At 32.9% G+C, this 11,628-nt stretch overlaps 2 protein-coding genes across 9 annotated transcripts in view; both read left to right on the top strand.

Annotated features, from left to right (window-relative positions):
* LOC107644127 (pentatricopeptide repeat-containing protein At1g62930, chloroplastic) overlaps positions 1 to 11,628 on the top strand; it is a 49,245-nt gene that overhangs the window by 9,456 nt on the left and 28,161 nt on the right. For 2 of the 8 annotated variants that reach the window (XM_021102755.1, XM_021102752.1), the window contains one exon: positions 5,693 to 7,276. The exons of 4 other annotated variants lie outside the window; for them this stretch is intronic. In XM_021102755.1, the coding sequence (XP_020958414.1) occupies positions 5,693 to 6,930 (1,238 nt within the window). In that variant the 3' untranslated portion in view covers positions 6,931 to 7,276. Of the gene's footprint in view, positions 1 to 5,158; positions 5,310 to 5,398; positions 7,277 to 11,628 lie in introns of those variants that run through there. 2 more of the 8 variants (XM_021102756.1, XM_021102754.1) reach the window with 2 other exon arrangements.
* LOC107641105 (pentatricopeptide repeat-containing protein At3g22470, mitochondrial-like) overlaps positions 5,483 to 11,628 on the top strand; it is a gene marked incomplete at its 3' end in the record, with an annotated part of 32,777 nt that continues 26,631 nt past the window's right edge. Inside the window, exon 1 of the mRNA XM_016344611.2 lies at positions 5,483 to 5,509. The remainder of the gene's footprint in view (positions 5,510 to 11,628) is intronic.

The following is an 11,628-nucleotide window of genomic DNA, read 5'->3' as shown; positions in this document are numbered from 1 at the left end:
AATATAAGTATTTTTTATTTATTAAATTAATTATTATACAATAAAATTTTTATAATATTAAAAAATTATATTAAAATGATATTTTAAATTTCAATATAAAAATATAAAATAATTAAATTTTATTTTATATTACTTGACAAATAATTAGATTATTATCTTCAAAATAATTAACTAACTACTTTGTTAAAAATATTATTATATAATTTGATTGTTTCTTAAAATATTTATAAAATTTAATTTTTCGACTTTATTTAATATGTATAACGTAGGTTACACGTAACAAGTTTATTTTTATAAATTTGTCTTATTTGTTAATTTTTTCTATATATTTACCGTAAGGAAAAAAAATCTTTATGCATGAATAATGCTATAGTGTGGAGGCTGTAAACCCCGTAAAATCAGTAAATAATTAGTCAATAAATTAAATTTTAATTAAGAAAATTAAAAACGTAAATTTAATATTAAAATGGAATAGAACTCATTAAAATAAGAATTTTGACATTAATTTTAAAAAATTTGGCTCAAAATTGAGCCAAACGGGCCAAACCGGTCCCGTATTGGGCCCAAGGCCCAAGTATATAAGGCAAGGCTCAGCTCTTATTTCCCCAGCAAGTTGAAGAACACGCTGAAGGGAGGGGAAACCATCAAATCCTAACCCCAAATTCAATTTAAATTTCAAATCCACGTAACTTTCAATGCGGAACTCTAATTGACGAGTCTTCTGCGGCACATGTCCGCGGCGTCGAGCTCTACAAAGCCCATAATATTTTAAGGTAAGAAGTCACATTTTCTTCCTCAATTCTCCCATTTCCAGTTTCAAATTTCTTGGGCTTTTGTGTTGAAATTTTGTGTAATTTCGGTGTTTAGGATCAAATTAACTTGGTGGACTTGCCGAGTATTGTCCCAATTCTCCGTTGGTGAGGTGAGAACTCTCAAACCCTATTGGATTTCTTGGTTATGTGTGTTGAAAATTAAGTGTGTATGTATGGGTATTCATGATATGATATATGTGAGGTGTATATATATGGTATGAAGCTAATTGGGAATGTTGGAAGCTTAATTGGAAGCTTTGAGTTGGAAACTAGATGCTGAAATTTTGGTATTGAAGCTTGCAATCCTGCCTAGTGGGTTGCCTTGGAAAAAAACTACGTGGAAATCGGCCAAGGTATGGTTTAGGTTTCGCACGTTTAATATGTAAGGTTGTGTGAAAACTTAGGCTAGAGAACTATAGAATAAGTTGAATTGGTTTTATGCATTAAATGATTAGTTTTGTAATGTTGATGGTAAATTGATGATTAGGCTTGTGTTGGAATTAATGGATATGAGATGCTTGGCATTAATGAGTATGAGTTGTTGGTATTGAGTAAGTGTTCTTGTAATTATTAATGAAGAATTGATATATGTGATATATGTTGATATATTGGAATCATTGTGTGGATTTTATGGAATGGTATGGACATTGATGTGCTAGTGGTTGGTGATGATGGAATAAGATTTGTTGTGTTGTAAATTTGCAGGTTTGTGAGTAGAGAATGAGAAATTGGTGAAAAATGGGGTTTGGGGTATTTTTGGTAAAATGTGAATTTTGACGAACTTCGGCAGTCCATATCTTGCTCTACAAATTTTGAAAAAAGATGAGGTTTGTTTTAAATTAAAGAGGGTTTAACAAGCTTGAGATCGATATAAAGTTTACAGAAAACCAAATTTTGTAGAGGAAATTATGGACGTCGAAAAATTGGTGCAAAAACTGAATTTTTGTAAGTTGCAGCAGAACCAGGTTTTTTGATGTGTGCCCACGCACAAAGCCGTGCGCACACACCCAATAGAAGTGAAAATCCACCTGTGCGTATGCACGTCTCTGTGCGCACGCATACCTGGTATTTTCTATAAAGTGTGCGTACGCACGCCCCTGTGCGCATGCACATGCCAAGATGGGCCTTCTGTTGGTGGCGCTAGCACAGGCAAGGCGCTTGCACACCAAGTGATGTGTGCACACGCACGCACTCGTGCGCACGCACACGATCTGCTTTCTTTCCGAGTTGTGCGCACGCACACACCTGTGTGTACGCACACACTCTGTTTTACCAGCACCCATGTTTTTATGATCTGAACGTGGTTTTGAACCCCTAAACCCCCTATTTTTGCCCTGTTAACCCTAGATTTTACTAGTGAGCTTGGTAATTAGTGGAAGATAGGAGTTGGGGTAACTTAGGAATGAAGAAAGAGGTAAAATATGATGAATTATAAGGAAGAGATGTGAATGTAAGTGAAGTTATGATGCCAAGGCTTTGATGAATGATTAAATAATGATTATAAATATGAAATGGCTTATGAATGATATATGAGATACGCGTTTCCCTGGCCAACAGAACCGTGGTTCGCCACCACGTGTTCCAGGTCGAATCTCGATACTCTGTTGACCCTACGTCGTAAGGGTGACCGGACACGTATAAATTCCCGGGTATGGATATCCCCCAGTGAGTAATTTGAATGATATATGAATGTTAAATCTATGCATAGACTTATGGGGATGCGCAACGGGAGACAGTCTAAAGTTTTCGGACTTGTCGGGTTGGCTGGATAACCGACAGATGAGCCTCATCAGCCATAGGACAGGCATGCATCATATGCATTTGTTTGTTTTGATTGCTATGCATTATTTGAGATTGCCTAATTGAATATTTATATCCTGCAACCTGCTATTCTTGCTATTTGCACTATCTGCTTATTACTTGTGCGTGAATTTGATTGGTTGTTTGTCTCTGCTGAATTATGGAAGACAGAGGGACGGAGGAATGGTGAATTGGTTAAGTGTTAGGTTTAAGGCAAGTGATTATAGTGTACTTAGAATACCTACCCCTATCTATGGCTTTTACTTAGAAATTAAGTTTTGTAATTGTGATAACGGAGCTCTAGGATTGCCTCTGGCATTCCCAGGACCTTATTTATTATACGCATGACACTTTTACCATGCTAAGAACCTTCGGTTCTCACCCCATACTGTGTTGTTATTTTCAGATACAGGTCGAGAGGCTTCTCGCTAGGCGTCTGGATTTCCTGAAGTGGAGTAGTCTGGGATATTTTGGGTTTTCTGTTTAATTATATATGTATATATGTACTTAGCTTGCTCTCCAAGATATTTGATTATTTTGTTCCTCATAGAGGTTACAAGAGAGGCTAGGGTCCTTTTTTTGTATTTTGTGTATTTGAGACACTTATGTATATATATGTATATATTCTCCGGTCAGCCTTGGCTTCGCAGGCTGAGTCAGGAGCTAGTTTCACTGTATTCTTGACTCTCTTTTCGCTCTTTCGTTTATCCATATTTTTAACTTTTTGGTTTCTTAGCTAGCAAGTAATTCTATTCTTTAAGCGTTGCGCTTTTTATTTTGTGATAAATTGTTTTACCGTTTTTCAAGACTCCTAGTATATTTTATCCTTTGTTATTATTATTATATACTTTATTTTAAAGGTCGTAATACCACACCACCTCTGTTTTACATCCTAGGTGTAAAGTTCTGTGTGGTAGGGTGTTACAGAAGCTAATGCAACTATAAAAACTGATATTTGTATTGAAAAATATTTTGAGATGTAATAATGTTTTCGTCAATAAATTAACTAACAATAATTAAATAAAAAGTTAGATTATATAAAGTCGAGAAATTAAATTTCACAAATATTTTAATAAAAATTTAGATTATATAATAATATTTTTAACAAAAATAGTTAGTTAATAAATTATAAATATAATAATCTAATTATTTATCAAATAATATCAAATAAAATTTAATTATTTTATAATTTTATTTTACAATTTAAAATATTATTTTAATATAACTTTTTTTACTAGTTTAAATTTTTAAGTAAAAATATTATTTATTAATAATTATATTATTTATTACTTTTAATAAACATAAAATAAAATATAATAATATTATTATCCTCAAACAATTATTATAAGGGTTAATTACGATTTTGGTCCCTATGGTTTAGGCCGAAAATTTTATTTGTCTCCAACCTTTTTTTGCATTCGAATTCGTCCCTAAGGTTCAACTTGATTTTAAAATCGTTATTCGGACCAAAATACCCTTCTCAAACAACCCTTCTTCACCAAAATACCTGGTTTCTCTTATTCTTTTTCTTCTTCTTCATCCTGCCGCTACCACCGAAGGACTCCAATGCCACCATTTATCAAAAGCCCAACCTAGAAAGTACCACTTATCACTCCAAGTGATGATTTGAGTGTCACTATCACTTCTTGTGTTTGCCCCACCGGATTCACCCTAACAACGATGTTCCGATCATAGTTGCACATGGAAGAAACCACTCTCCAATAACACTAACTTCATTTGGCTTAATTACATGAACTACACAGTCTCCAGCAATGGCAGCACCATGAACCAAATCGGCCACCAGAATTTCTCTGTCTGCAAAGCCCCACCTGCAAAACAAACCCCAACTGCTTGGGATTCGGATTTAAGTACAATAAATCGGGTTCCTGCGTTCCATTAATCGGTCAAGAACTTCAATATGGTTACTGGTTACCGAGCACTGAGACTGTGTTGTTCATAAAAGTAGATGAATCAGAATCACAAGAACGCTCCAATTTCGTTGGGCTCACTAAGGTTATGCAAACTAGTTGCCCGGTGTGGATAAGCCTTCCGCTACCACCGAAGGACTCGAACACCACCATGAGGAAGAAACGGCGACTGGCAACATCTACCTGCCGGCGTTGTCGCCAGCTTCTTCTTTCCATGTTCCCCCTCTCTCTATATTTTTTTTTCTTTTATTTATTTTATAATACCAAAATACCTTCTTCTTTTGTTTATTTTGGTATAGAATTTTAAAATTTAGGTAAAAATGATGATTTTAAAATTAAGTTGAACCTTATGGACGAATTTAAATACAAAAAAGATTAGGGATGAATAAAATTTTTGGTCTAAATTATAGGAACCAAAATCGTACTTAACCCTTATTATAACAAATAACTGAAGAAAATTATTTTTTGATAGTATATTATTTATTTTAATAAATAAAAAATATTTATTAATATTTTTTTATATTAAATTTTTATTTTTTTTATAATAAAATGTAATAATTTATATAAATGTAACACATCTAGTGCGGTATACAAAGTTGTTATACCCTCTTACACATACCAGATAAAAATTGGGTTCTATTTCCGCAGAGATAGCAACGTTTAGTCGTCTACGTCTTGGACCAGAGAGCTGTACTGCCTCAGACTTAACAAAAGTGGGAATCACTAAAATGTTGTCTTCCTCAACCTCAAGGATTACTTTCATTTTTAGGTATTCTCTTCTCCGAATCCCTAATTTTGTTTCCTTCCCTTCCTCTTCATCCCTTCACTCTCATTCTGAGCCCCCATCCCTTCGTGAAGTTGATGAAGCTGTTCATTCCTTCACTCGCATGCTCTCTATGCGTCGCCCTCCATCAATAATCCAATTTAACAAGATTTTGGGGTCTCTTGCCAAGACCAACCATTTCCCTACTGCCATTTCCCTTTTTCGGCAATTGCAAGCCAGAGGAATCGCTCCCGACTTATTTACTTTGAGCATCGTAATTAATTGTTGTTGCAGCATGGGTCGTATGACGCTTGCTTTCTCTGTATTGGCCAAGATTTTCAGAATGGATTATCAACCTAATACGGTAACATTGAATACACTCGTTAAAGGTCTCTGTCTCTGTGGTAGTGTTGAAAAAGCAGTGCGCTTTCATGACAGAGTGCTGGCTCATGGATTTCACTTCGACCAAGTCACTTATGGGACTTTGATCAATGGGCTCTGCAAGACCGGACACACATCAGCTGCTATTCAAGTGTTGAGAAGGATCCCTCAGTATGGGATTGCTCCTGATGTCTTCATGTACAGCGCAATTATTGATAGCCTCTGCAAGGATACACTTGTAAGTCGGGCTTTTCATTTATTTTCTGAAATGCTTGCTAAGAGAATTTCTCCTAATGTTATCACATACAGTTCTCTCATTTTTGGATTGTGTCTTGTGGGTCAATATAAGGAAGCCATTGATTTGTTAAGTGATATGGTGCTTAGAAACATTACTCCAGATGTTAGTACCTTTAGTATTTTGATCGATGGGCTATGCAAGGAAGGAAAGATCAAAGATGCTAAGAATGTGTTGGCTGTGATGACAAAACATGGTGTGAAACCAAATGTGGTTACTTATAACAGCTTAATGGATGGATATTGTTTGGTTAATCAGGTAAATAAGGCAAAATATGTATTCAACACAATGGCCGAGAGTAGAGCATTTCCTAATGTTCGGAGTTACAATATCATGATTAATGGCTTTTGTAAGAGTAAAATGATTGATGACGCTTTGAATCTCTTTGAAGAGTTGCGTCGCAAGAACTTGGTTCCTAACACGGTAACTTACAGTACTCTAATTGATGGCTTGGGAAAATCAAGGAGAATCCTTTGTGCCTTGGAGCTTCTTGAAAAGATGCATGATCGAGGTCTACCCGCTGATATAGTCACTTACAGTTCTTTGATGGATGCTTTGTTCAAAATCAAACAACATGACAAGGCACTTATGCTATTCAATCAAATGAAAGAGAGTGGCATTGATCCAGATATATTTACATACTCCATACTTATAGATGGCCTGTGCAAAAGTGGAAGACTTAAAAATGCAAAAAAGATTTTTCAAGATCTTTCCATTAAAGGCTATCACCTAAACACAAGGATATACAATGTTATGATCAATGGGCTCTGCAAAGAGGGCCTACTTCATGAAGCATTGGCCTTAAAGTTGGAAATGGAAGACAATGGTTGCTCTCCGGATGCTGTAACTTACGAAACAACTATTCGTGCTCTGTTGGAAAAAGGTGAAAATGATCAAGCGCTGAAACATCTTCATGAAATGATTGCTAGAGGCTTATTGAAAAGACACTAAGGAGAAATAAATCAACTCAAATTAATAAATTTTCTGTTGTCAAAATTTGTACAGAACTTGGTAAATTTTATATCTATTGGGTTGGAGGATTTGGGAAATGCCATGAACTCACTATCACCTTGATTTTGGTTATCTCACTGTTATTGAATTAATTTTGAAAATGTGTTATTGGCTGATTTTTGAGTCTTTGTTACCATGGCTATCATGCATCCTGTTTCGGCGGATATTCCTAGTTGTAACTGGTGGGTTAGTGCTTAAGATTTCTTGATAGTAATTCAGAGCTCATGATTGGTCTGATGAGCAACTGTGCTTTATTTGACTGAATCTTCTTAGAATTCTTCTAAAAGACATGCAGTGGCAAGATTAATGACATATATGCATGATTTTCACTGCCATCTTTGAAACAAATACATCTACTAAATGCATGACCCCATTTTTTTGTTAACAATTTCAACATTTTTGTTATTTTTCAAAATCTGATCATAGGTGAAGAAACCTGTATACTAAGTCTGTGATTACGCTTGATGTTTCAAATAAAAAAGGCTGTGCAAGAAGGAATTTCTAGGAATTTGGCTAATTTGGTTCAAATATGAATTATCTTAAAAGCTTTGTTCATTTTCATAATTAATGTTACTCGGCTTTAATTCTTAAAAATCAATTGAAAATATGTACATTATGTTCATTTCCATAATTAATGTACAGTTGTAATTAATGTTATCTTAAAACCCTTGTTCATTTTCATAACTAATGTTACTTAGCAATAAATGCTTAATTGAATTATTTCATTATTTCTTGTTGAAAAATCCTATATAGGGATTATTACATTGTTCTTGTTTAAAATCATGTTGAAAAGCTTTTATTATTAAAACATGGTTTGGAGTTTTGTTGTCTGTTATCAGCTACACCTGTCATGAAAGATTTGGTGATTCTAATGCCTAGTACAACTACTTCTACACCTATTTCTTTGGTATTTTCTAAATCTTCTCTGCATTGTGATAACTGGGGTTAGAATAAAGAATTAAAAGTGAAACAATGTTGTACAGATTGAAATTGCATTTGTTCTTGTAGAATATTTTTGAATGCTAATACAATTTCTTTTGGCACAGACAATATTGAAGATCTCTAGTATGAATTTTCCTTTGTATTTGGATTTCAGTTTGTCCCTTTGAAATAATTGCGAGACACTTGATTTAATATTTTGTCAGCTTATTTGGTTTCTAGTTGAACCCACCATTGGATTATAAGCTTCAGATTCAGTTTTAGATGGAAGTGAATAATAGCTACTTTCACAAAAATCACTCTTCAGATTAGACAAATAAACATAAAATGAATTAATCTCAAACAACATAGAATATGGTTGATGCTGCTATAAACTTTGAGAATCAATCTTAGCTTCATAATGAAATTTGGTTGTTCATGTACTATTTATTGTGTGGTGTGTACTGCATAAATCAATTTATGGATTTAATTTCTTTAAAATATCCCTTTTCACAAATAATTGCAGGAGATATACATTTGATCTTTCGAAGGGTATAATCATGCTCTTTTTTGTTTTTAATTATTGTGGATATATGATTATAGAATGAATCTTAGATTCTTAATGTTATAAAATTTATTACTGCATTTTTTGTGTGTTTTGGTTGGTGGGGGGTTGTGACTGGATGATAGATCCAAATTTGCTGAAATAATAGCGGTGTTAAAAGGCGTTGCAGAAGCAGATCAGTGGTTCTCAAGTGTCGAGAACCAGAGACCAGGTAGGCATTGTGATTATGAATAGAATATGTACCAATAACCAAGGCAAGACCATTGGAGTTACCAAGAACTATGAATGCATTGTTGATCTTGAAAAGATGTGAACTTCAAAGTATTGGAAAGAGTTGCACCAAAAAGATGTAATGTAGTCAGTTTAGTCTGATAAATGTATAGTTATAAATAAAAAAAAAAAAATTTAACCATTAACTATTATTTTCTTCTTTCTTTTACTCTTAAACCAAACTCTAGTGAGAAAAATTGTTCAAAACAAAAATGTCATTTCTATTATTCTATGGAAAGTTATATACAAGTGCTGATTCAAGTTCTAACCAGAATGAATCAAAACTATCCATAATTTACACAAACTATCATTTTTCTTTCAAGAACCTCTTCCAATGGATCTATTCTAACCCATACAGGTTTTGGAAGGAATAGCTCTTTGCAATTGAATGCTATAGGAGGTAGCATTTCAAGGGCCAATACCAAATTGTTGTTCTTCTTTGCATGCTCTGCTACTTCATTGTCTAGGGAGGCTTTAGCAATTTTAGTGATGAAAATCAATAGAATCACTCAAAAAAAGGGTTTATTTTTGAGTTATGTGAGAGAAAAAAAACTTCACAACAATAGAGGATGAATATTTAATATGGTTACGTAACTACTTAACTGGTAGATATGTGCATGAAGAAGAGAAAGAACAAAACATTATAGGTGAATATAATCAACTGATATTTCAATTTCTTATCGTCTCAAGAAGTTACACTATGAATATTGAAGGAGAAATGTTATGTTTCTTTAGGTGTGTTTTTTTATTTTATAGGGTAAAGTATATTTTTTATTTCTGAAGTTTGTCAAAAGTTTTAAAGATATTCTTAAATTTTATTTTGTTTTAATTTTGTTCCAAAAGATTTCGATTTGCATCAAATATACTACTAGCAACTAAATTTTAAAAAATTTAAGATTAATCCAACAATAATGCATGATAAATATGTTTAATTTGCTTGTGTTAAAGATTGTTCTTGTGAAATTATTCCTGAATTGGTCATAATTTTTTTTTTGAAAAATTAGTCGTTAAGAGTAAATTTGACGCAAATCGAAAATTTGTAGAACAAAGTTGAAATAAAATAAAATCTAAGGGTATTTTTAAAATTTTTAACAAACTTCAAAGACAAAAAAGATCTTTTATCCTATTTTATATTTTTTTTACTCTGACTTTCATTGCATGCCAATATTTCAATATTTCAAGGTCTTATTTTTATTAATGTAACAAAAGAAGGATTCTTAGCTTCAGCGTTTCTTTTTTAAATGATCAATTAGGTTTCTTCATCACTTTTAGAAATGTGATTCCCATTATTTATGACTTAAATTTATAATTAGTTATTGATAATGATATATAAAAGAAATAGAGTGAATATAACTCTATAAGAACAAGAGAAATAGAATGAGTGAAGAAATAAGAGAGATAAAGAAAGAGAGATGGGAAGGTGGAGACTGAAGAGAACTCTTTAATTTTGGCGGAAAAATTTTGATTTCAATTGCAATGAGAGAATGACATGTGACACATTTGATTGTAAAATTAATAATATATAATAGATATTTTTTAACTATTATTGATGACTTTAGTCACTTTACATTGGTTATTTTATTAAAATAAAAAAGAGAAGTGCAAAATTATGTAAATAATTTTATTAATTTAGTTGACACACAATTCAACTCTAAAGTAAAAAATATCCGTTCTGATAATAAACTAGAATTCATTTTACATGATTTTTATGTTTCAAATGACATTATTCATCAAAATAGTTGTGTTGAAACTCCTCAACAAAATGAAAAGATAGAACATAAGTATCAACATATTTTGAATATATCTCGTGCTCTTATGTTTCAATTTAATTTACCATAATCTTTTTGGTCTTGTGCCATTAATCATGCTGTTTATTTGCTTAATAGATTTTATCTTCAGTGATAAATTCTAAAACACCATTTGAGGTTTGTTTTTAATCATCCACCAAATTATCATGACCTTAAAGTTTTTGGATGCTTATGTTTTATTTCTACTCTAATGGCAAATAGATTAAAATTTATTCCAAGAGCAAAAAAGGTTGTGTTTATTAGTTTTCAACATGGTTTTAAAGGATATATTATTTATGTTTTAGAAGATAAAAGAATCGAGATTTTTAGAAATGTGATTTTTTATGAAATAATCTTATCCTTAGTCACTAAAAATGTCCAATTCCATACACCCACTCCAACATCATCAAACATACCTCAAAAACAAAATCCAGGTAGTCTTCTTTTTGAGTCAGAACCTATTCCTATTGACCCACACCTCATTTCCACTAACCCATCCATTCTAATATTTCATCTTCACCTACATCACTAATATCTCCCATTCTTTCTTTAGTCTTCACCGAAGCCTCACTAAGCCAAGACATCTCAATCCTCTACATCCAACACAACACCATCATCTCCCTCCAGAACCTTTTCTCTATCAGGCCCATCATCACCGACCTCGCCAACCATCAACTTACCTTTTCGATTATGTTTGTAATTCTTCTCTCACATGCGCAAATTTCTCTTTCTCAATGTGTCTTTATCCAATTTCTTCTGTTATGTATTTTTCTTATATTTTTCCTGCTTATAAAACCTATCTTTTGTCTCTGCAATATGAGATTGAGTCAAAGTCTTTCAAAGATGCCAACAATCATTCTAGTTGGCGTAATGCCATGAAAGATGAATTGGATGCTCTTGAATTGAACAAAATTTGGTATCTTATTGATTGTCCTGCAAGTATCAAGTCGATTGACTGCATGTGAGTTTACCGAATCAAACGTAAGCCAGATGGTTCCATTGATGGATATAAAACACGTCTTATGGCTAAGGTATTCACTCAGACTGAAGGTGTTGATTTTTTAGAGACATTTTCTCTTGTTGTCAAGCCTGCCACTA

The sequence above is a fragment of the Arachis ipaensis genome, chromosome B05 (genome assembly GCF_000816755.2).
Source record: "Arachis ipaensis cultivar K30076 chromosome B05, Araip1.1, whole genome shotgun sequence".
Lineage (NCBI taxonomy): Eukaryota > Viridiplantae > Streptophyta > Magnoliopsida > Fabales > Fabaceae > Arachis > Arachis ipaensis.
Note: the sequence above shows the minus strand (reverse complement) of the source record. Positions and strands in the feature narration are given on the sequence as shown.